General features: G+C 39.9%; 3 protein-coding genes across 9 annotated transcripts in view; 1 reads left to right on the top strand and 2 right to left on the bottom strand.

Moving 5' to 3' along the window:
- The first annotated feature begins 7 nt into the window (after window positions 1–7).
- LOC140303530 (thiol S-methyltransferase TMT1A-like) lies at window positions 8–1,918 on the top strand. Its single transcript, XM_072382311.1, has 2 exons — window positions 8–773; window positions 1,380–1,918. Exons 1-2 carry the CDS (start codon window positions 237–239, stop codon window positions 1,614–1,616), a joined length of 774 nt encoding a protein of 257 aa, XP_072238412.1. The 5' UTR covers window positions 8–236; the 3' UTR covers window positions 1,617–1,918.
- Window positions 1,806–8,137, bottom strand: atf1 (activating transcription factor 1). Of its 3 annotated transcripts, none has more exons than XM_072382309.1 (8): window positions 7,914–8,137; window positions 7,025–7,116; window positions 6,187–6,309; window positions 4,375–4,472; window positions 4,167–4,291; window positions 3,649–3,831; window positions 3,009–3,156; window positions 1,806–2,671 (listed from the first exon to the last, which is right to left on the bottom strand). In XM_072382309.1, exons 2-8 carry the CDS (start codon window positions 7,109–7,111, stop codon window positions 2,527–2,529), a joined length of 909 nt encoding a protein of 302 aa, XP_072238410.1. In that variant the 5' UTR covers window positions 7,112–7,116; window positions 7,914–8,137; the 3' UTR covers window positions 1,806–2,526. The 3 variants fall into 3 exon arrangements, with proteins under 3 accessions (XP_072238410.1, XP_072238409.1, XP_072238411.1); XM_072382308.1 differs by having other exon boundaries at window positions 3,009–3,162; window positions 7,914–8,136; XM_072382310.1 differs by lacking the exon at window positions 7,025–7,116 and having other exon boundaries at window positions 3,009–3,162; window positions 7,914–8,133.
- Window positions 8,138–8,914: 777 nt separating this feature from the next.
- dip2bb (disco-interacting protein 2 homolog Bb) overlaps window positions 8,915–22,890 on the bottom strand; it is a 43,961-nt gene continuing 29,985 nt past the window's right edge. For 2 of the 5 annotated variants that reach the window (XM_072382303.1, XM_072382304.1), the window contains 21 exons: window positions 21,992–22,128; window positions 21,784–21,864; window positions 21,571–21,698; window positions 21,217–21,331; window positions 20,808–21,009; window positions 19,898–20,010; window positions 19,150–19,173; window positions 18,598–18,678; window positions 18,299–18,422; window positions 18,071–18,192; window positions 17,489–17,600; window positions 15,778–15,887; window positions 15,212–15,342; window positions 14,952–15,120; window positions 14,700–14,870; window positions 14,553–14,614; window positions 13,314–13,371; window positions 13,148–13,222; window positions 12,851–13,025; window positions 12,580–12,703; window positions 8,915–12,042 (listed from right to left, as the gene is read on the bottom strand). In XM_072382303.1, coding sequence (XP_072238404.1) covers window positions 11,790–12,042; window positions 12,580–12,703; window positions 12,851–13,025; window positions 13,148–13,222; window positions 13,314–13,371; window positions 14,553–14,614; window positions 14,700–14,870; window positions 14,952–15,120; window positions 15,212–15,342; window positions 15,778–15,887; window positions 17,489–17,600; window positions 18,071–18,192; window positions 18,299–18,422; window positions 18,598–18,678; window positions 19,150–19,173; window positions 19,898–20,010; window positions 20,808–21,009; window positions 21,217–21,331; window positions 21,571–21,698; window positions 21,784–21,864; window positions 21,992–22,128 — 2,567 coding nt within the window. In that variant the 3' untranslated portion in view covers window positions 8,915–11,789. Of the gene's footprint in view, window positions 12,043–12,579; window positions 12,704–12,850; window positions 13,026–13,147; window positions 13,223–13,313; window positions 13,372–14,552; window positions 14,615–14,699; window positions 14,871–14,951; window positions 15,121–15,211; window positions 15,343–15,777; window positions 15,888–17,488; window positions 17,601–18,070; window positions 18,193–18,298; window positions 18,423–18,597; window positions 18,679–19,149; window positions 19,174–19,897; window positions 20,011–20,807; window positions 21,010–21,216; window positions 21,332–21,546; window positions 21,699–21,783; window positions 21,865–21,991; window positions 22,129–22,890 lie in introns of those variants that run through there. The other 3 variants (XM_072382305.1, XM_072382306.1, XM_072382307.1) reach the window with 2 other exon arrangements.

Raw genomic sequence — 22,890 nt, 5'->3', positions numbered from 1 at the left:
AACAACATTGTGTCAAAAGGTTGACCATTAAAGCATTTTACTTTGTAGCATTTTTCTTTTCCAATGTATTTGCTTCAAAGTGGGAGGAACTCGGTCTCAAGTTTCTCCTGTAGGTAAATGACTGTATAGAAGTTTTGTAAATGCGTTCATTGGCGGCATCTAGTGGTCAAAGTGCGACATAAGTCGGTCAAGAATGAACAAGGTAATCTTTTGATCTGCTGAAGTCTCTCGGTTGGATGTGTCTCGGGGTTTTACAGATATCTCCAGTGGAAAAAATGAGGTCTTGTTTTATGAAACTGTGCAGACTGCTTTGTTTGGCGTTCTGTTTCCCTTTACGACTGATGGAGATAGTAGGACTGTATGGCATGTACAAACGCCTGTTTCCATGGCTCGCCTACAGTGTCACGTTTTCATACAACGACAAAATGCACAAAATGAAGAGGGAACTGTTTCGGAATGTGGCCGCATTCGCAGACACCGACGGCACGCTTCGTCTGCTGGAGATCGGCTGTGGCAGCGGGGCGAACTTCGGGTTTTACCCCTACGGATGCACGGTGACCTGCACCGACCCCAATCCGCACTTTGAGAAGTACCTGCGGTGGAGCATGGACGCAAATAAGCACCTGACCTATGGGAAGTTTTTAGTTGTGTCCGGGGAGGACATGGCGGACGTACAGGATGGGTCGGTGGACGTCGTTGTCTGCACGTTGGTTCTGTGTTCAGTCAGCAGCGTGCAGCAAGTCCTGCAGGAGGCCCGACGTGTTCTCAGGACCGTGAGTCTCAACGTGCCGTCCTGACGAGCAGTAGGATGCATTTGCTTTGTGCCTCACAACAGTGTCACAATAGTGGATGATCGCAGTTTTGGGCGACTTCGTAGAACACATTTGTATGACAGCCGCCATAAGTTAGTACTTTACGTTAAGTAAGTGAGGATAAAACACTACTGTATCACTGGTTGTCATGAAGGGTCAGGACAACATCCTGTGATAGTGTAGTCCATCAAGTTTATTGGGATAAACGATGCGTTCAATGTCCCTGGGCTCATCTGAGGTTAAAAAAAAAACAACTTTTTTTCCCCATTTGTATTAAAGCAAGAGATGTTCAGCTATAAAATAGCAAATTCTTGAATCTCGAGACAGATGCCCCAAACTGCAACGTTGGCATTTAAAACCACTTTAGTCGTTGACGAGTTTTGGTTCCAACAACTGCAGACATATTGTTATCGGTTTAGATTGCATTCATGAATAAACTCATGGTGACCTTTGGCTTGAAGGCAGAAGGCCTCGGCACAGATAAACAGCCAGGGAGCTGTGCTCTGCGGTAGTTGTGAAATGAACGCGGGGAGATGAAAATCTTTTTCTGTTGGCTCTCTCTTTCAGGGTGGAGCCTTCTATTTTCTGGAGCATGTTGTCTCAGATCCCTCCTCGTGGACGTATTTCTTTCAGTATGCGTTGGAGCCTCTATGGTACTACCTTGGAGATGGATGCACGGTTACCAGGACAACATGGAAAGACCTGGAAGCTGCTGGTTTTGCTGAGCTTCACTTGAAACACATCGAGGCTCCGGAGGTCTCTTTAATGATAAGGCCACACATTCTGGGATACTCAGTCAAATGACTGTGGAACATGATAAAAGAGTTTTCGGTATTTTACACTACTTTGAGCTTCGAACTTGTAAAAAATACAGAGCTGATGTTGCAGTGTTGTCAAATGTCAAGAAATAGTTTTCGTATTGAAAACAGAGGATCAAAGATCCAAAAGCAGGACTTTCCCGTCCAACAAACATTGCATTCCCCACACATGATATTGAGTGAAAATATATTTATTTACTCACAGAATCAGCAACATTTCATACACTGTTTGTTCTTCTTCCCCACTCCTCCCAAGATGTACATAATAAATATTACCTGGACACTGTGCTTTTTTTTTTTTTTCCCTGATTGTCTAAGTAACCGCCAAGTAACAACAATACAAATCACACTTAATGTAATCTTTTCTGTTGCCCTTTATACTCCATTGCACAAACAAAAGGAATGACAATTGTAACATCTCCTTAAAAGGAAATGAGGGGAATTGCTGGTTCACACAATAAACAGAACATTTTGACCGTGGGATAACCGTACGGTCAAAATTTCTGCTTTTGCTGCCATGTCGAACAGCGACATTTTTAAAAAACACAAGATGAAGGGAATAGGGACTCGTTTGGAAACTGAGACTCAACGTTAAAGCTCACAATTTCATCCTCCCAGTATTAAAAATGTACACAACTATAAATGTTATAGCATTAGCAATTTTCTTTTTCTTAAAAAACAGCAGTTGGAAAAAAAATGGCCAATTGTTTATTTGTCCAGTAAATCTCGCTGCCATAAGTCACTTTTTTTTTTTCTTTTTTTATCAAACAGAGTAAAAAACAAACAAACAAAACAAAACTGGAGACTCTCAGCCTGTTATGAAGTGTTCCCGTAAAACCCCATCATGTCCAAATGGCTGAGCTGTGCCACGTCCACGCAATCCTCCATCGAACAGGTTATCCTGTTTTAACGCAGTAAAGATCCTTTAATGTTTTCAGTTCTTCAATCAGTGTCTTGTTTTGGTTCTCGAGGACAGCAACGCGGTTTTCCAGGCATTTGACATATTCTTTTTTCTTCCGTCGACATTCACGAGCCGCCTCCCTAAAAGAGGGGAAAATGTGCAGTTCGTCAAACTGAAAGATGATGTCGCGAGCGGGCCTAAAATATATGAAAATGTACAGCATCTCACAACAGCAACAAGCGGTAAAATCACACACCACGATGGGAAGAATTCAGTGCATATTGTCGACCTATGTCTGGCAGTAACGCATATATAATAAATTTGTATGTTTTTAAGGGACGAGTCTTTCTTTTAATCATGTTTAGTTTTGTTTCTACAGTAAAAGTTGTTCTGTTAACCCACCGACGAGCTGCTAACCAAACATCAAAGGCAACACAACAGATTTTTCTGTAACCAAGAACTTAACTGTGTCATTACCTGTTTTTTGCAAGCCTGATTTCTCTCTTCATTGTTGGATCATCACTCTTACCCTGGGATAGCCCGACAGGAGAGGTCATCACAACTGTCTGAGGAAGGGAGGCAGATGTGGGAGCTGTGCGTATCTGGTACGTTTGCATCTCTCCTCCTGCACCTTAGTGAAACCCGACAGGCAAGTTAGGAAAAGATGGATTAAAGGAACGATGTGACCCAGCTTTCATCATTTGACTAGAATTCATTTTCTTTTACTTTGACTTCTCAAGTGAATGTCAACTCTTGCTAATCAATAAGTTTGTTATGTGTGTGTTTTTTAAACTGTGTAAATGAATGGAAGTAAACACCATCTCTGGAGCATGGCAGATAACACTATCTACAGGGATAGGTCCTAACAGAAAGACGAAGAAAGAAGAAACTGGTTTACAAAAACATTCTCTTAAAATGCGACTGAGGTCAGCAACCTTCTGTCACTGGAATAGACTGGGGAGAGCATTCTGCAAAACAGCATATTTTAGTCTCAGTGAAGCAAAACACGTTCTGCATGGCTGCATGATGCTTAACCAGTTGCCTCAGTTCACTTACATAACAGCTCTATACTGTCAGATAAGACTGACCCAAAAACTGATCAAAGTTAACAGCTCACCTTGTACAACAACCTGATTGCTCGGCACCAGTATCTGCTGGCCATCGGGTGTCTGAGCATACTGAAGGATGGTGGGGCCTTGCTGAGCTCCACCAGAGTTGGCCATGGTGACAGTCTGTAATCCCTGAATTCCATCTGACCCTGGGGTTGCCAGCTGGATTGTGCCATTAGCCGCAATAGTAACTAGAATAAGCACAATGATAAAATTACAAATGGGTAAGTCAGGTTATCATTCTGAGTATTCCACACATTTTAATTAACACCTAACACGTTTTTTTATGGCATAAAGCACTGTGAAGGGAGCATACTAACATGAATGTACACAGTAGGAGATGATATCCAATAATGATCATTATCCCAAAACCCGCCACCTTTTGCAGAAACCCAAAACACAGTTAGTTTAAAAAGTAATTGTGAATTTCTAACCTTTGAATGCATTCACCTGAGCGGTCAATGGACCCCACTCTGACATCACTCTTTCTTTTAAACATGAGCAGTTAAAAGGGAAAAGCTCTTACTGTATTGGCCGCTGCTGGTTTGGTAGATTTGGGTGGTTGGTACTGTAACACCTGTCAACGCCGGGCTGTTATCCTTTCCCTCAATATGAGACACTTCCTCAGCTGAAAGCTCATTTAGGATTTTTCTGCAATGTGTGAGAAGAGGAAGGTGATTACTGGAATAAGAGGATGTTGATTCTTCTTTTATTCATTTATGTATTTCTCTTACCTGTATGATGGCCGTCTTGCCAGTATTTCTCTGGTCTTTTGAGTTGTTGCTCCACTGTCTGATGAGTCCTGTGAATCTTCGCTATCTGAATCCTGGGCCTTGGCAGAGGAAGATAGATTCATAAGTGCATGAAGTCATACGACAAAAAAGTAGATCCCATGCCTTTCCTGTATAGTTTGAGAAGTAATCGCTGGATCCCCTTTGAAGCTGTGCATATTGATAAAGGCAAGGTAATTGGGAAAAACATAACTTCCTCAATACTTTCATTCAATAAAAATAACCTGATATTTCTCGGGGGGTGTTGGTCAGTTATCCTTGGGATCAGAGGCCCGTATTGCCTCCATCTTACAGAACGATTTGCTGACTTTCTTGCTTTTTCATGCCGGATTCCTTCTGATGAAATTTGTGAGGGTTTCTTTGGATAAAATTCAAAATCTGAAACATTTCAATGGGATTCAAATCTGAGTTTTGACTTGGCTTTTCTCTCTCCGATTGCACTCAGATGCAGTTTGACACCACATTTCTGCAAGAGTTACCTGCAGATGTTTTGATTGAATTTTAGTTTTGGAGGATTATATCAAACAATCATAAAATCAAATCATTTCAAAGATAGTTCATTTTAGGGCTTTACATACAAATTCTGTGTGTCTGATGTGTTTTAATATTCATTCGAGTTGCCACAAAATAGGACATTTTTGACCACACAGTTCTATGAAATTCCTGAGAATAACTGGGAAGCTTCCACAAGCATTTAATACCTTTAATGACTCTGTTTACATGTGCAAGAGTCACCATAGTAATGTAAAAGCCAGCTTTCAGTTGGTAGACAGTGTTGTACGCTGGCCAAAATGGGTCATCAACTGGATTTAAGTTAAATCCAGTTGGTGACCCAAAAAATTGTTCTGTGGAAAACCTGAATAAACAGGTTTTTCCCCTGACCGCATGGGTACATAATAAGATGTCAATGCCAGAATTCATGGGGCTCAAATGTGAATAAGAGGTTCAGAGAGCATGAGACCTCATGTTCGTACATGCATTTGCCACCACAGATCCAGACCTTAACCCTATTGAGAATCTTTGGGATGTGCTGGGGAAGACTTCACGTCTGACTCTCCCATCACCAACACAAAAATTAATGCAACTGTGGCCAGAAATTAATGTTTACATTATACAAGTTTTTGCAAACAATACCACAACAAATGCATGCCGTAGTGAAAGCTAAAAGTAATCGACAAAACATTAGAGTGTATGACTTTTCTTGATGGCCCCAGCAGTGCGTTATACTCAATAAAGCTTTGGTTTAACGTTTGGCCCAGCACTCTTGTGTTTTGTGTAGTTTTTAATACCAAAGTTCTGAACTGCTGTTTGTGAGGCCAGATTTTCAAAGAAATCCAACCTATGATTTTGCAGCGACAGTAACTGGTGTCGTGTTTAATCAGTCAACATGCACTCGTGCCACCTGGACTACTTACTGGACTGTTATTTCTCAAAGTGTTCATTTTGTGCGGGGAGAATAACTCCTATGAAGTGGACTCTACAAGACCCTACAAAGACCCATTTCCATGTTAGAAGCTCCAATAGTTATAAGAAATATGACAAAGTTGCTAATGTCTGAAAGCACACTTTCAAATAATTACAAGTGGCATTTGTTTGGGTGTTGCTCCAACATTAGGTATTGAATCATGATCAAACGTCACCATTCAAATAAGCTGCACAGTAAATGACTGCATTTACCAATCACATTAGGCGATGATATATTAGTGGTCATTACAGTCATCAACATCAGTGCCACGTTAACGCAGATGGTCTCACCTGTGCAGTCTGAACCTGAGGGGACTGAATGACCGATGACTGTGCAGACTGGATCACTCCGTGAACCTGAAACTGACCCCCTGGTAGTTGCACAACAGCCACAGAAGAACCACCCAGCGACATCTAGAAAAATGCAATACAAATACAATACAAATTCAAACTAAACAAATAAATAAATACATAAAGAAAAAAAAATTGTCAAAGTGACTCAGTCTTATAGTGTTTGTACACACAAAACCAAATTCACTTTAACTCAAGAAAATAAAAATAAAACAAAGGTAAGAAAAACTTTGTGTTCTGACGCATGCATCAGACTGATAAAGTGAATTATATTAACTCTTGTCACATGGCTCCAACTGAAATAGTAAAAGAAAAGGAAAATCTTGAACCAAAGACACTCTGTTGTTGCCTTTTGTTGAATTACCAGAAACCTCTTAATTTCCCACCATAAGAACCAGAATGAGTTCAAGATCCTGTCTGAAGTCAAAACATCTGATTATCATACAGACTAATTCTTAATAATTTTGTACAGTAAACACTGTTCACAATTACGGCTGCAGATTTCCCAAAGTCTGGACATTGTCTCTGGAAGGATTAATAGCTGCTGAGCCCACCTCTCTGGGGCGATTCGGTTCACTTTTATAATAATGGTGACGCTGGATGTGTCTGTGATAAAACAAACAAAATCAAACCTCACTGTATAAATGAGCCTTAAAATGTACCTCACCTTCAACCCCACCATAGTATTTATGGTATTATCAGTGCAAGAGTTACCATGGCCATATACCAAATAAAATATTCTTCTCATATGGCAATTTCAAAGGGATCTATTAGTTACCTGCTGGGCTATCTGTGAGAACTGAGAGGGTGTGATGGTTGCAGTCTGTGATTCAGTGCCATTGCTGCCCTGCTGTACTTCTTCCATAGTAACTGGGAAGAAATAAACCAATATTACTGCTTTGCAGGAGCTCTAGCGTAACAACAGTTGCCTCTGTGCGTTGCCTGCTTGTGATGTAACCACTAAGCTATGGCCTCTGCGCTTGTTGTTAAATAATAGACACCTTCACAACTCTCGTCTGCCACTATGAAACAAATGGGAGAGATGTGAAACAGGAATTTTGCTTCACTGAGGAATTAAAGTTTAAATGAGGGAAATTGAGCTAACTATTAATTGACTTCCTCATTGGTCCAATAGCAACTAACGTTAACAACGGATTACGAAACATATCCAGCTCCTGCCTTCAATACTGCTAACTTAAAAAAAATTTTTTTTTTACTTGAACTGCTTAATGCCAAACTTTATATAATGCGCGACTTTATCCCAACAATACATGTGTTGTTGGAAAGAGAGGGATGTTACTTCTTGATAGTTCGGTCTCACTAACGTTAACCCAGCTAGTTAACGGCAGCTAACCAGTTAAGCGGACGTTATACTGTTAAAAGCGTTAAAAACAACTGTTTTAGGACAAGGCGTTTGGTAAGCTTCGTTAGTCTGATTTACTGGATGAGCGAGCATTTGTCCCAGTGAGTAAATATATGAAACTCTGTCACTGGCACGCAACTTATCGCGTCAAAAGACGTCAGCGATACGGGGAGCCATTAAGCTAACTGCACCTTCCCTTTTCGTAAAACGGCGAGGAGTTGACGAAGCTACAGCCGCCATTACGGTTACAGCGGAGCAGACAGCAAGACGAGCACAAAATTACATCTCAGCCAGACAAATTTACCTTTCCAAAGGACGTGGAACTGCCCTGGTTCACAGCGTGGAATTCGGACAATTCGTTTGCAGACTTTTGATCAAAAAGTAACCTAGAAAGTTACTTAGCAGTAATGGCTAACAGCTAAAAACACAAAGATGTCAGCTTAAAAAAAATAGCTGACCACTTTTTCCCCAAAGGAAACGGGCGGGGCGGCTGAGCAAAGACGGCATTACGTAATGGTGTCTTTAGGCTTTTTGATTGGTGGAGGAGTTTGAACTACAGTACTTAAACGTTCTTCCTCTTCTAGTTGTATTTAAAATTACATCGGCACGCTTTGTATTTACAGTAGTTAAAGCGCCAACAAGCAAACAACTTACTCTGTTAACATACAATTATTGAAAAAATGGTGGATTTTTATGATAAACGGCTGACAAGATTTGTTTTAACACATACACAATAGTGCTTTTTGAAAAAAGGATAGCTTTTAATGCACGTTAACAAGGGTCTTTCTGTGTAACTACTCATTATTTTTATATTCTAAAGTTCCTTTTTGTAGATAATGCCTCTGAAGCATTTCCAAATTTTAGACTGATCTATCGTTACGTCAGTTCAAACATATGTACTACATTTAATGGGAGTACAGCATAGTCATGTTTCTGTTTTTACTAATATGCTACAAGTTATGTGTACACTGCTACTCTTTTAGATAAAGCATTGTTTACATTCTGTCACACATAATCTGTATTATGTGGTAAATGTAAATCTCCAAATAGTCTGTGGTTCTCATTTATTTATATGAAAATGTGCAGAAATATAGAAAAATGTAACCTATTACACTGGGTGTCCTTTTAGCTATGTACTTAATGAAGTTCAAATCCAGTCCTCAGTGAAAGATCTATTGGACAACATCATATGAAATTGAATATTTGATCATTTTGAATACCTCAGTTGTAATGATGACACTTAGGTCTGTTTCAACCTATCCCTGGACTCCGTTACGTCATCATTAAAAACTCAGACACGTTAAATGATTATGTGTCTCTGTTTATTCTGTATTACTTTGACATAAAGTATAAAACACAGTACATCAAATCAAAATAGAAAATAAGTGAGAAAAATGGAAAGGGTTGTATTACCTTGATTTTTAAACTATGTTATATGAGTTAAAAACACATCTCCATGATTAAAGATTTCTCAGTGGATTGCACCCTTTAGGAGCAAATGTTGATTTTACCCAAATAATTCAAATACAACACACTAAGAGTGCATACACAAAATATCAACAGAACAACTTAAGAGAGATTAATAGAACTTTAAGTACACCACTGGTTAAATTTCATCAGTCCTTGTTAGTTATTTTTAAAAAATTTATAAGCATCATGTTTTTTTTTAACCAGACTGTGCAAGCTTTGAAATTAAGTTGCACCGTCAGAAGGATTGCATAGTGTATAAGAGCTCTGATGGTGAGAAAAAAAGAGTGGTAACCAGAAGAAGCCCTTGTAGACTTCCCAGTAAAACAGGCAGATGGACTCTGATCATCAGTAATCCCTCTTTTTGCTCCTTATATTTGCAAGATCTGTGATGGCAAAGAGATTAATTCTGACAAATGTCTACATTTTATGGGTTCTATTCACAGATTGCACCTCGGGACCGCTTGGTCCATCCCTGTATTAGAAGTTTTGCTCCCTGAATATACAGTTTCAAACATATTCATCTCCCTACTTGTGCCTCAAAACGAAATGTACCTCAAGCCAATTTCTTCCTGTGCCTGGCTGAGTCATGCAAACATTCTGCTGCAACTGCAAAACGCAACGTTAAAGCTCAGATGAAGTGCTGTTGGACTTTTCTTTTTTTTTTCTAAGTGGACTTAGATGGGGGCAAAAACAAATATCAAGCAGTATATGTCAAAAATTATTAAACACGCTAATGTAACTCGAAATTGCGTTAATTACAGTCCACACAGTAGAAAGCTACTGCAAGTAGTACCAGTGCAAAGTGCATTAATAAAATGATAATCCTTCCTGTTCACCTCTAATCTTTAAAGACTCTCCCTAAAACTGTGTTTGGCCGGGATAAATGTTACAACAGGACAACTGCAAGTCCAAAAACAATGAAAAACTATTTACAGGCTGACAGTAAGGGTTCATCACTAAAATACAGTAGAAGCCATTACAAAGAACCTTTGAATTATGGCAAGGAGCACAAGGATAGCACAAGATTTCAGGAAATTAATTATACTTTGAAAATACGTCTTGATGCAAGTATCATTATTTTCTTTTTACCCTTTGCTTTCAGACATTTTTTTTTTCTTCTGCCAATCAATTATGTATCAAATGTGGCTCAGCTTTGCTGCTGCATTCACAAGCGCTTATAAATCCAGTGACTGAACACAGAAAATAACTCGTGACACGTGATGACTCGCTTCTACTGACTACAGTACCAACAACAACGCTTTTGGAATTCAAATTCATTATTTACAAAGTTGCACACACACACAAAAACATAGTCTGAGTGAATCTTTGAGTTCTGAGAAGAAAACGGGTCGAACTGAGAAGATCGTGCCTGTTCAGCAGCACAATGGCTATGGATATGAAATGGACAGTTATGGCCCTTCTTTTATCTTTTCCTTTCTTTCTTTTCTGTTTTTTTTTTAAATCTTTTTTTTTTTTACAAAATAACCTGGCAGCCTGAAAACAGTCATAATATTGGTTCAAGCCTTCTCCACACACACTTCCCCCACTCCCACAGTGGCTGTTAGGAAAGGTTTTGAGCATTAACAGTGATAGCCCTCCCAGTAAACTCTAAAAGCTCCTCGAACAAGATTTTTTAAATATCCCATATGCTCCTCAACATTAGTTATAATGCCTCATTGTTATAATAAAATAGACCATTTTTGAGAAAGTGCAATGTTATATCTATATGGACTAACAATGCTTTAAAGTTATTGATCCTTACCCTCCCATGTATAGCTAGTATCCCCACATCAAAAGTACTTTCAACTGTTAAATCTTATTTACACTTCTTTCTGCTACTATTATAGTCTCTCAGCTGACTTATTCATCCAGAAACTATGAACTGAGAGAGGTGAGTCAAGCATTTGTACAAAAAATATTTACATAGCAACATACAGTATCTAAAATACAAAGAGACCATTGTAGTTACAATAAAGAATATAGCCTCTTTCCTCTTTTATTCTGATCCCTTTTGGATATCTGTGAAAATTTCCTCTACCGCTAAAAGGATAATGCACAGCCATCAATAGTAAATTCCATAAAAGTTAAGTTAGGAATGTATGGCTGAAGTTTAATAAGGCAGGAAAGTATTAGAGCAGGAAAATCTTTTTGGCTTCATTATAAGGGGAAAAAGAAAAATAAGATTTTCTAAATTTGCATACTGACTGAGACGGACAGATGTTTTCATAGCTTGCCCTCTTATTCATCCATGCAATTGAGAAATAACAAGGGCTCAGCACATGCAGTTGTGTGCATTTGTTTGAAAGCTGCATGTAAAAATATTTCAAGTTGTTGAGTGAACATTAGTGGCTCTCTTTAGACACAAAAGGGAACGTGTTCGTGGTGACTACAGAATAAGAGATCAGGTTTCTACTAAGACAGTACTACAAGATTCTTTTTTAAAGTGGACCTGTTGTGTTATTATGAGCCTTTTCATTTTTGCAGTACCATACCACCTCTGTCCCTTTTACAAAATGTAATCTTTATGTAAAAAAACACAGTGAGCAACTCCAAATATGGCAGATCCAATCATGCAATGGCCAAGATATGCTGGTGTCACACAGGGCTGGGTCATGCTTTTGCTTTACACCCTCTGCCCAAGCCAGTCGTTGAGATGATGGTGCAGAAGACAGTGGATGATGGGCTAACAAACCCAGACCTCCACAAGCGCTCACATGTTGTACGCAACATAGATAGGATCCAGCTGGTCAGCAAGAAACGAGTCCCGAAGGTGCATGCGTTGCTTCTCTCCTCTGGAGTTGATGGGTATAACCCCCGGGTCCACAATAACCACCACACCCACGATGAGGTGGTGCTCCTCCAGCACCACGTTGGTTATCAGAGGCACCAGGTCCAGCGCATCCTGCTCTGAGCCGCACAGCTCCGACACCACCACCAGCAGATTGGTCCATGTAAACACAGCACTGTGAGGAACAAGGTGCATAAAGGCAATGGGAAGGTTACAAATGATATAACCAGAAACTCCTTCATGGCTTTAGCCTGAGAGATTTATCTGATTGCTGGAACAATATGGTAAAAAAAAAAAAAAAACATCCCAACAATTTTCTCATTTGTCTTTCTTAAAATAAAATGTATTTATTCGTAAACTAAACTTCTGAGTTCTTAAATTTTTTCCTCTTTTCTTGATTCAGTTGAACTCACTTCTTAATTCTTTGTCTCATAGGCTACAATATAAACAATCACTTTAGAACAAAATGTGATAAATAAATAAATCACATTTTTCCTTCTAATCTGCAAGTGTTTTAATTCTTATCTACAAGAGCAATACACAATAAAGGCCAGACTTGGTGTTATATATACCCAGGCTCCTCAGGATCATGCTACTTATGGTGATGAGCTCTGTTTAGCAGCTGAGACTTTAGAGGTACATTTTGCATGTCTAAAAAAGATTTTCCTAGTACATATAGGGTTAGGGTGTGGAGTATTAGTGGCATTCTCACCTCTCAGCAATACTTCGGTGAGCCCGTGACACCGATATTTCAATGTCAATAGGATGGTAGCGCAACCCTCGTAACTCCAATGTCTCGTCCAGCGAGCCCACCACGAACAGAGCGTCATGCCGATCTGAGTGCAGAAATGCAGGGAACATAATCAACCCGACAAGGTTTGCAGACACAATAGAGGAAATTGTATAATCTGTGACTGTGCTTAGTTCAATGCTGAAAGTTGTCCATTATGTTTGGCATCAAGGTATACGCTCTATTGGTTTACCCCCACTGGCATCCAGCAGCTCTGTTCTCTTCACAAAACCCAAGTAACCAGTTCTGGCCCATAAAGTGTGTGGATCTCCAAAGCTGAGCTTGGTGTTGAAGTGGTCGGCCTGAAGACTCTCCTCTCCGTAGATGGTGTAGTAACCACTGGCACTGTGAGGGCTGTTCACCCAGATCTGAGAGGAAGAAGCACATGCTCACGGTTTCAGAGTAAAGACCACCTCACCAGGAGGCTTTTTGTCTTAATATAGTCACGCTGTCGTCACACAGAGGGGGGACGTCTGCTCATTGCTCTCACCTCTCCTAGATGAGAATCACCGAGTGGGCCTTTGGTCTCTGGATTTACAATTATCACCCGAACACCAGGCAGTATCTGTAAATGATACAAATACATTGCAAACATGCCTTAAATTTAAGATTATACAAACAATCTACACCACTGAAATTCAGATGATGTATCCCACCTTTCCAGACTCCATCAAAGGAAGACTTTGAGGCGCTCCTCTCTCCACCAGTCTCACTCTGAAACAGCAAAAAACACATGGCAGATACATGCCATCGTTAATAATTAAAGCTCAAATTAATTTGTTTTTTAAGTATTTGCAGTATCCTGTATTTCGAACTAAAAAAAAGTCATGTCACTGAATAAAATGTATGATTAGTATATTAGAAACTCTATATTTCATGTAAAATTGTGCAAAGACAACACTTTTTTATGTTGATTTTTAAGATGAGGGCAACAAAATTAAAAACAGTGAGACTAAAGACTGGGAAAGATTTTTATGCTTAAAGAATTTAACTTCACTCGGCAAATTGATAGTCACTGCACTTTGTTTTTATTTACATTTCACAAAGCATCAAACCACCCGGTTGAAAAGAGGATTGTATGTTCAGGACTTATGTTCGTTATTCCTGGCTAAGTGTCTGAGGTACAATTCCTTTTCTTATACAGGTAAGGTTATCCAGCAAATCATTTACTTACCCAGGATTATGAGGGTTATGTGTGTCTTTCTATCAATGCATAATTCAAAGCATTTTTTTAGTCTCACTATGATTAACGACAGATTAGCTAAAGCCTTTGGTTAAATATCAAACTCTCAAGTCTTTTTACTGTGAAAAATGTGAGAAAAATAACACACAAACCACAAAGGAGAGGCATTATCATTAAGATATATAAGGTATCAGCCAAGCCATAAAATTTATTTTCTTCATAAAGCATTCTTAATAAAAATATAAAAATTGAAGCATAATCTTGAGCTACCAAGTACGGCCAGAACGGGGTTCATGTGCCTGAGCACTGACTATACAAGTGGAAGACTTTACTTAAAAAAGATATTCCCTAATTTAGGGTTTTAATGCTGGTGGAGAGCACTCTCAAACACGTCAGTCCAAAATCTCCAATATATGTTCAGATATTTGGCCCCTTCCATTAAAGCCAAAATGGGAGCCATTTCCCCAAATTGGATATAACATATTTGCATATGATTTACAGTGGCACTTTTTCCTAAGTGGACAAACAGATCCAAACCATACAAGAAAAATGCCTCCCACTACATAAAATAACTTACAGATCCTTTCACTGTAGGATTAAGGGTTTTTCCTTTATTTTTTCACAAATCTATAAAATCTACTTTTGTGACGCTTTGAATATCTGAAGCTCAGTTTTGGATACTGAAGATTTGTAACATTTATTGTGTTGTCACCTGTCATGGCGTAGAGACTTCATGTCCACATACACCGTACAGGGATCAGGACCAGTGGTGCCCTAAAACACACAAAACGTTACGTACAGGTCCCACTGGATTGCATTTTAAGTTATATGTGAAGCCATGTCCTGCTGGTCGCTGTACCTGCAGACACACCGCCAGGTTAACCCTGGAGCCAAAAGCAGTGCTGACAGCTCTGGACGAGAGCCCCACATCCTTAAACAGCTTGGAAAAGGACTGTGTGAGGGCAAGGCGAGGACGCTCCTCTGCTATCACTACGCAGCTCCGCACACATGAAAGGTTCACACCACGGGCCTAAAACACACCCAAACGCAACAATCAAATCCACAACTTTACATGTTTTGATTAATGGCCATCTGTGTTTGGAGTCCTCACCTTGAGTAGATCAGTCTGAGTACCCAGTCCTTTAGTGCAGAGCTCCATAACAGAGTAGGAGCAGAAGGTGTCTCTGATGCGGTACTGACTGAGTGTGCTCAGCCACAGAGACAAGCAGGTCTCCAGCTCGAAGGGGGGAATCAGGATGGATTGGTGACCTGAGTAAACACTGTGAGGCGAGAAATCAAAGAAAAAAGCCTGTGAGGGAAAGACACATCAGTGCATAACACACATGCATGGTAAGTGATGGTTTACTGTACCTTGCGAGGCACCATAAGACAAAGCCCAGACCACAATAAGGATCCAGACAGATGGCTATTTGACGAGAAGAGTAGAGTTCACACTGAAGCTTTATGGAGCGACAAAGTGCGCTGACTGCTGCATGAGAGATCTGACACAAACAAGAAAAACAGCAAAAAAAAAGGTTCTGAATCAAATTTCAAATTTCAGAATTTGTTTTTTAATGTTTTGCTTCTAAGAGCAATAAAAATGTAATTATCATGTAAAACATTACATGGACACAGCCCAGCCCATTGAATAGTGTTGAGCTGTTGAAAACTATTGACTGGGGTTGTTGTAGGCGTCAGGATAAGTGCATCCGTGATTGTGTGGGACTGAAAAAGCACAACCCGACAGTCCCTGCGGGGATTTCAATGCGTATTGCTGAATATATACATTTAACCTGCTATAAATCATTATAAAGTAAGAACATCAATATGACCAATCTTTATGCTGTCTTAACTGCAGTAACTTTCACAATCTGAACTGGTGACATCCAATGAATACCCGAGGTGGTGAAAGACATGCAAAAAGTGGTGTGTCTGACCTTGACCCCGGTGAGCATGCCTGTAGTGGACACACTGAAGTCCAGATAAGCTATCATCTCTGCTGTGGGGGGCTTATAGATTTGAGGAGGACGGCGGCGAGGAAGGTCATCTGTAAAGCAACAACAGTGCAAAATTTGCAGGGAACAAAGTCAACAGGAAGGCATATTAAGAATTAAAGATACAAAAGATATCACCAGATGTATATGGCTCATTTTGATACACACAGAAGAATCAGATGTGATGGATTTATGGAGATTTGCATAGGAATATAAAATATGTTCTCTTCTCTTTAGAACTGAAAATGTGCTAAATGGTCAAGAACTGTGTTTTAATGAATTTAGGATTAGAGAGTTAAATAGACATTCATTAATTTTCTGTTCACGACTTTAAGGGCATGTCTAAAATCAATTCCATAATACAGTGAGATGAGTACACGAGGCAAGCAAAAGTGACCCACCTCTAACATCAGAACTTTATAAAACAACCTTCTATGATTCATAAGCAACTAGGATGAGCAACTAGCTTGCTAACAGTTTTGTTTTCATCGCAAAAATGCATCTTCCCCAGATGCCAGACTTTGTCTAATTAATTTTGTGAAGAGTGAAGCTGAAATGTGGCACCACTTAGATCTGACAACTCAACACCAGAGCCAGCACCACATCGCAGATATTCAAGGGCTGAACACCCACTCAGGGAAGCACGTTTTAGGAGTAACTATGGTCAGTGAAGGCTTGGAGAACTGATCTTGTGCATAGCCACAGTGATAGATAGTTGTGGATTACCAGCAACATCCGCCTAATTTTTCACTTGCTAGTTTTATAAACTTTAATTGGAGACAGCTGGGATCAGCACAGACACCGATACACCTCTGAGACAACCGCTCGGAGTCTTTCCCTCCCCCACTGGCGTGCTCATATTGCACCAAAGTAACTTGGTGGTAAAATCCGGTACTATAACGTGAGTTGCACAGTTTAACAATGTTGGATTAGTGCGGTTCATATGGGGTGATCTGAGATCTACAGTATTTTCAGCAGACACACGACAAAGTGTCTGAAAGCAGAGAGCGTGAAAGATTATCTTAATAATTTATATATGGCTGAGTGGTTAATGATGCACCTTTCAGTAAAGTGACAAACTAAGAATGCAGAATTCTTTCTGTTTCACTCAGACATTACATTTAAATGTTGCCAATAGAACCTTTGCCCACAGAAAAGTAAAAGAAATACAACATATAGTTGATACTGAAAGAAAAATGTTGACATACAGAATAGCTGCAAACAGCAAATGATCAAAAGCTAACCAAGCACCTATCGACTCACAAATCTACCCACTGATGAGTTATAACTGTAGATAGCAGTGAAGAGAAATGGCCCACTTCCTGTCTGTTGAAATGCTGCAAAACAATCAAACTTTCCACGAAGACTGACAAAGGTGTTTTCCGTTAGATGTGATAGTTCCCTCACTTCACACCACAAACTTATACTTTATATGTCAACTACTAACAATCAAGGAGCCTCATTTTTGGCATCAGTTTGACTCACAACAAAACTCAGCTACAGTGACCAATGAGTTCTGAATTCTTACTTTTATTTCATGGGGCTGGTGGATTTAGGTTTAGGATACGTGTTGATCAGTTAATTAAAAGTCACGTTGAAACCATAATAAAATGGGATTCTGGTAAGGATAGGTCAAATCTCTTCGGTTTATTACCTGTGTCAATGATTGTTGGCCAAGTTTTAATGTTGACAGAAGCGGCAGCCTCTTTGGAGCGCAGAATCCTCATGAGGTTTTGTGTCGTGAGAATACACGCAGCTTTACTGACCTGGCAACAAAACCCAAGCGTGATCACATGAACATGAAAAGCTGCGCTAAAAATTAAATGTGTGATAAAAACACCCATACACTCGTCCTTTTTTTGGTCTCTTTGTTTATACATTTGTGAACAAGGTGTGTACTTTAAAAAAATCATTGTAGCTTGAGCCACCTCATTTACAAATACTGCCCCCAGCATATAAGTAGATGGAAAAGATTTCTTTGTACCTGAATTCCATAAGGTTAAGTCTATAAACATTTTTTCTGTTTGAGCATTAGAAGCCTACTTAAGTTAAGACAATGAAGCCCAAAATGTTAAATGAATTGCAAAAAAATGCTTTATGTATTTAGCAAGAAAAAAAAAAAGCAAAGTTCCCAAGCTACTACTTATAATAGCTGCACATAAATGACAAAAATTTAACAAATAACACACATGCATCTACAGACAAATGCATGAATATTTGTAGAGCTCATACATACATCAATAATCATCCGGACAGTGGGAAGTGTGGCTGCTAGGTTCTGAGGGTGCGGAGGCCTGACGTTAACTGGAACACATCCAGCGTAGAGACAGCCGTAGAAGGCTGCAATCAAATCAATACCTGAGAGAAGCACGCAGGACAGGGATAATGTTAAAAAAAAGAAATTCACCCAGGTCTCACAATAATCTCTTTGGGAGTAACAGACAGAAATCCAGAAAGAGCCTACCAGGAGGATAGAGAAGCACTACATTCTCTCCAGTGTTGATGCTGCCTTTCTCAGTGAGCGCTGCAGCTATCTTCTCTGCACGCTTGTGAAGCTGGACGCAAGTTGCTGTGCCCACGGTTACACCCTGAAGAACAGGATGAAATGTTGGACAGAGGAAGAGATTAAAGTCCTCCCAAGGTACAACTCATGTGGCAATATCTTAGATATCATCAATATCACATCAATAGCACTTAAAGGTGACGTAAATGTGGACATTGATGAAATATTGCACCTCTCAGTCAGACAGATCAGTTTGGTACCTTGGCATTAAGAAGAACAAAGAGGACGTGGTCAGGATCTGTCTGGGCCCTCCACTGCAGAGCCTCTGTCAAATACTGATGCTATGACAAAATGAGAAAAATAATTATATACAGTACATCTGAAGGCCTGCTTTAAAAACAGTTTACACATTATTGCAAATATAACCATGGAGGGCAAATTCAAGTAGAGATTTTGTGCTTATGGAAGAAAATAAATGAATACACACAAAAAAAAAAGAAAAGTAAAGAGGTGCTTAGAGACTCCATACCTCAGGAGATAGCTGGCTAGCATAAATCATCGCTTACCAATACACAAAGTATTCATAACGCTTACTGAATGAACAATAACTTAATGAAAGGTAAAGTACATCTGCAATAAACAGGAAGGTGCAGATGTCTTTCTTGTAAAGAAAAGAAAAAACATGCACTTTCTTGCTTATGTCAGAATTGAACACAATCACACAAAATAAAGCCACAATACAGAGGAGATGAGGGTATGAGCAGAATAAACACGGGTGTGGGGAACATGCCAGAGGGGACCGTAGTTCTTACCATCACAGTAGGCCACATACAGAGCTACATCCAGAGAGAGACGGGAGCAGAGAGAAAAGAAGAATCCAGATTTTTCTATAAAACTGACCTCTGCTGGAGCTCGGGGCACTGTTACAACGGCAGAGGGAAGTTTTCAAACACCACTACTTGCTCTACATAAACCGTTTACACACATGAACATGAGAACTTTTCCAGAGACAGTGCGGACAAACTGGTCCAGTCTGTTTCCAGAGTTGCTGTTCACGTATGTGTTTCACAGCGGGAGACTTTCTGCTGGCCCCTTGTTGCGTTGCTATGAGTAGCGCACGTGCCTGAACGCATCCACAATAGCGAGGAGCGAGCAGAAAGCAACACAGTAATCGGCAGAAAGGAGAATGAAGCAACATCGAGCAAAAATACTTGATCACTCAAATAAATGTAGTAAATGCTGCAGAAGATTTGTAGCTATGTTTGTGCATTGTCTCATCTGGTGATCTTCCAGAGATTTCACCAGGGGACCAGGTGAAAGATCTCCACATGAAGGTCGAAGCGAATGCTGCGGACATTTGCGTTCAGATATGCCATCGCTCTGGAACATCTCTAAAACATTTTGGCACCCCAGTGCATGTGTGACAATGCCTATACACACTTTGAACACTGCTATTAGCCACATGCATATGATCGCTGCAGCTTCTGGAGGATACGCTGTTAATAATTCATCACATTTAGAGTTGGTTGAGAGTGGGATTTTTGGTGTTTTAGAAACTACCTTCCGGACAAGATCCTGGTCTTCAATCATGCCGAGGTCCCTCCCTGCAGCCTGAGCGATCCGCTTCCCTGCCACCAGGTTGCCCACAATGACTGACGCAGGACCTACTCCAACTACAAGATAAAGAGAGTGCCAAAGAAAGGGAGAAAAAGACAGAAGAAGAAGGGAAAAAGGACAGATAGAGAGGAGGTAGATATAACTAGGATATCTAACAGATAAACATTTTTTAAACCCAAATAAACCCAAATACCATGTTGGAATTAATCATAGCATGTACATTTATCTTTCATGAGAGTAACACAAATGTTAATTCAGGATACACAAAATGACAAAATGGTAATCAAGACTCTGTGTCAGGATAGGTCACATGACAGCAACACTGAGCAGTGTGGACAAAAAACTGTACCATGTGATTTAAGTTATTTACTTATATATGTTTCCCCAAGTTCAAATGAACCATTATGAAGAAAATGCCAGTAATTTAAGTCCAGAATCACCACATGATTTTAAGCTTCCAGACTATTAAGAGACCTTGCAATGAATTGAGCCTTTAACTACTAACATAATGAGCAGATGAAAGGATCTGGCTGGATACATCTACAGTCAGTTCAAATGGGATTTGTATTAAAGCCCAACTTATCAGATTGCACTTCACTTCACCTCCTCACAAACACAACTTGTTGACTGCCTGTGGCAGAACAACATCAATCATATCCTGCAAAATGAAACTATGTCCTTCAGTGACAAAAAGTTTTATCTTGAGAATTTTAGAATGGAAAAGAGCTTTTTCTTAAAAAAAAATGTAATTTCCTTCAGCTTCTCCAGAAGGCTTTTGCTAGCTGTATCTCAGTGGAGATAAATTCTTCTTCAAAGGCATTTTTCAAGCATGTTGTTTGACAAACATACGTACCCGGCTGCTTCTGGCGGGGCTTTGGCAGATTGGTGACACAAGTATGGGGACACATCAGGATGTTGCAGGGGTGCAGGTTGCCTTCTAAGAAGAACTGTTTAGTGTCAGAGATGTGGATGCCACCCAGGGGGGTTTTGGGTAAAGTGTTGGCCGGGACCAGAGCCAGACAGTAGAGGCCCACCTGGTGGATGCTGTCGATAGCCTACAGAAGAAACCACACAAGTAAACCAAAATTATTTGGAGATATTGGATGTACTGAGAAAACATGTGACAAATCAGTTAACAAAAGTGAGGTGGAAACTTCATGATTTTAACTTTTAACTTACTTACTTACTTGCTATACTTCTAATAATAGACACATAAAGTTTCTCAACTTAAAATAATGACAGTAGACAGTGAGCAGACTTACCTGAAGCACTCGGCTCATCCACTGGAAGCTGTCTTCCTCGCTGGCATCTGGCCTCTGCTCTGCCACAATTATGACCCTCTCATCATAGAACACTGTGACTGAAAACACCGCGATCCTGACAGATACGATCACAGAAACACACACAAATGTAGCGAGGACTATTCAAACGCTCTGGAAGTGGCACACAAATATGTAAATTGACTGGGAGTTAATAACCAACTTTTTCGTTGTGGGATTGTTGTAATTCCTTTCGACCACTAGATGTCAGCAGTGTTAAATTAAGACTTGGACTTGACCCACCTAAGAGTTCAGCAAGTTTTTTTTTTTAACCCTCAATGGAGAATTTCTTCTCACCTTCCACGGTACACCGTCTTAACTGGCTCCACAGCGAGAGCAGTGGCCACCAGGTCGTCAGCGTTGTGCCTCCGCCCGCTCACCAGCAGCAGACCCTCGATCTTCCCAACCACAAAGATCAGACTCCCCTGCAGGAGGCCAAACACACAGCAGTGTCATCATACTGCAAGTGAGATGGGACTGCTTTCTCATTAATGAAAGAGTGGCACTTACTGGGCCAACAAACCCCAGGAGTCCTGACCGCACAAATGGAATCTCTCCAATGGGAACACCATTAGCATTAACCGGTATCACCTGAGCACAATGACACACAGACAGAAAGGATAGCCACGCAAAAAGGAAATGAACCAGCTCTACTCAGCTTTCCTAATGTAGATTGTATCTGCTCGTGTAGGTTGTCATCTCATTTCTCCTTTCATACCTCAAAGGTGTTTTTGGTGAGTCCAGGCAAGCCGTAGTACATGGTGCCTCCTGCACGGGAGTTGATTATTATCTCTCCTATCTCATCAGTTTTACACAGCTGTGGAGGTCCATCAGGTCTCACTATACACATCAGGGCTAGAAAGAAAAGATGGGGACGTTATCAAACAATCAAGACTGAAGCTATCAAACAGCACATACCAGCCTGGCTTCGACACATTTGACAACAACTCTTTCCCTCTTTATAATGAAATGTGTTGCTTTCATGTGCTTTCCAGAGGCCAACGTTCTTTAGCTGCACATCTAAAATCTCATGTTGTTTTTCTGGCTATTGATGTCAGAAGACTCCCAAGCATCCTGGACAAATGTAGATTGTTTAAGTTGTGGATATATGTAAAAGAAACGCACGAACAGTGGAAAAAAAGTTACCCAAAGTTGGGAAAAAAGCCGTTAAATCGTGTGACTATGTGACAATGACCTGAGTTATACTCTGAAACAAACAGGAAATTCTATTTAGTATATGCTGATCAATAATAGACAGCTGTTTAGTAGTAATTAAAGCTTTTGATTATCAGAACTAGACCATAAAAGTTAGCTTTTCTACAGTTTTTTTATGGCCACCAAAAGCATCTTGTCAAGACATTTATTTATATTGTTGAGCCTATTTCTCTATTTCCTTTATACTCGGCGTTGATTAAAGAAAACCAACAAAAAGTTCAAACTTGAACACATTTTTTTATTTTTTCTGCAAAAAGTGTGCTTAAGAAAAAGAAAACAAAACTAAACAACATAAATAATCAAAAAATCATTTGGATGTGTTGTGGAATTTTGTTGGCTACTTTTATGAGGTCAAAAGTGATAGCACAACCAGTCAATAAATGCTGGCTGGACTACAGATCA

The sequence above is a fragment of the Leuresthes tenuis genome, unplaced genomic scaffold (genome assembly GCF_036924035.1).
Source record: "Leuresthes tenuis unplaced genomic scaffold, fLeuTen1.0.hap1 SCAF_3, whole genome shotgun sequence".
In the NCBI taxonomy this organism is placed as follows: domain Eukaryota; kingdom Metazoa; phylum Chordata; class Actinopteri; order Atheriniformes; family Atherinopsidae; genus Leuresthes; species Leuresthes tenuis.
This window is presented reverse-complemented; position numbering and strand designations above follow the sequence as displayed.

Bases quoted from the DNA above. Each gene is read 5' to 3' on its own strand.
- LOC140303530 (XM_072382311.1), top strand. From the start codon at position 237: ATGTGTCTCGGGGTTTTACAGATATCTCCAGTGGAAAAAATGAGGTCT. The intron at 774-1,379 runs GTGAGTCTCAAC...TCTCTCTTTCAG, and splicing joins CCCGACGTGTTCTCAGGACC to GGTGGAGCCTTCTATTTTCT.
- atf1 (XM_072382308.1), bottom strand. From the start codon at position 7,111: ATGGAAGAAGTACAGCAGGGCAGCAATGGCACTGAATCACAGACTGCA. The intron at 3,832-4,166 runs GTAAGAGCTTTT...TGCTTATTCTAG, and splicing joins AACCAGCAGCGGCCAATACA to TTACTATTGCGGCTAATGGC. The intron at 2,672-3,008 runs GTAATGACACAG...CCCCTCTTTTAG, and splicing joins ATCAGGCTTGCAAAAAACAG to GGAGGCGGCTCGTGAATGTC.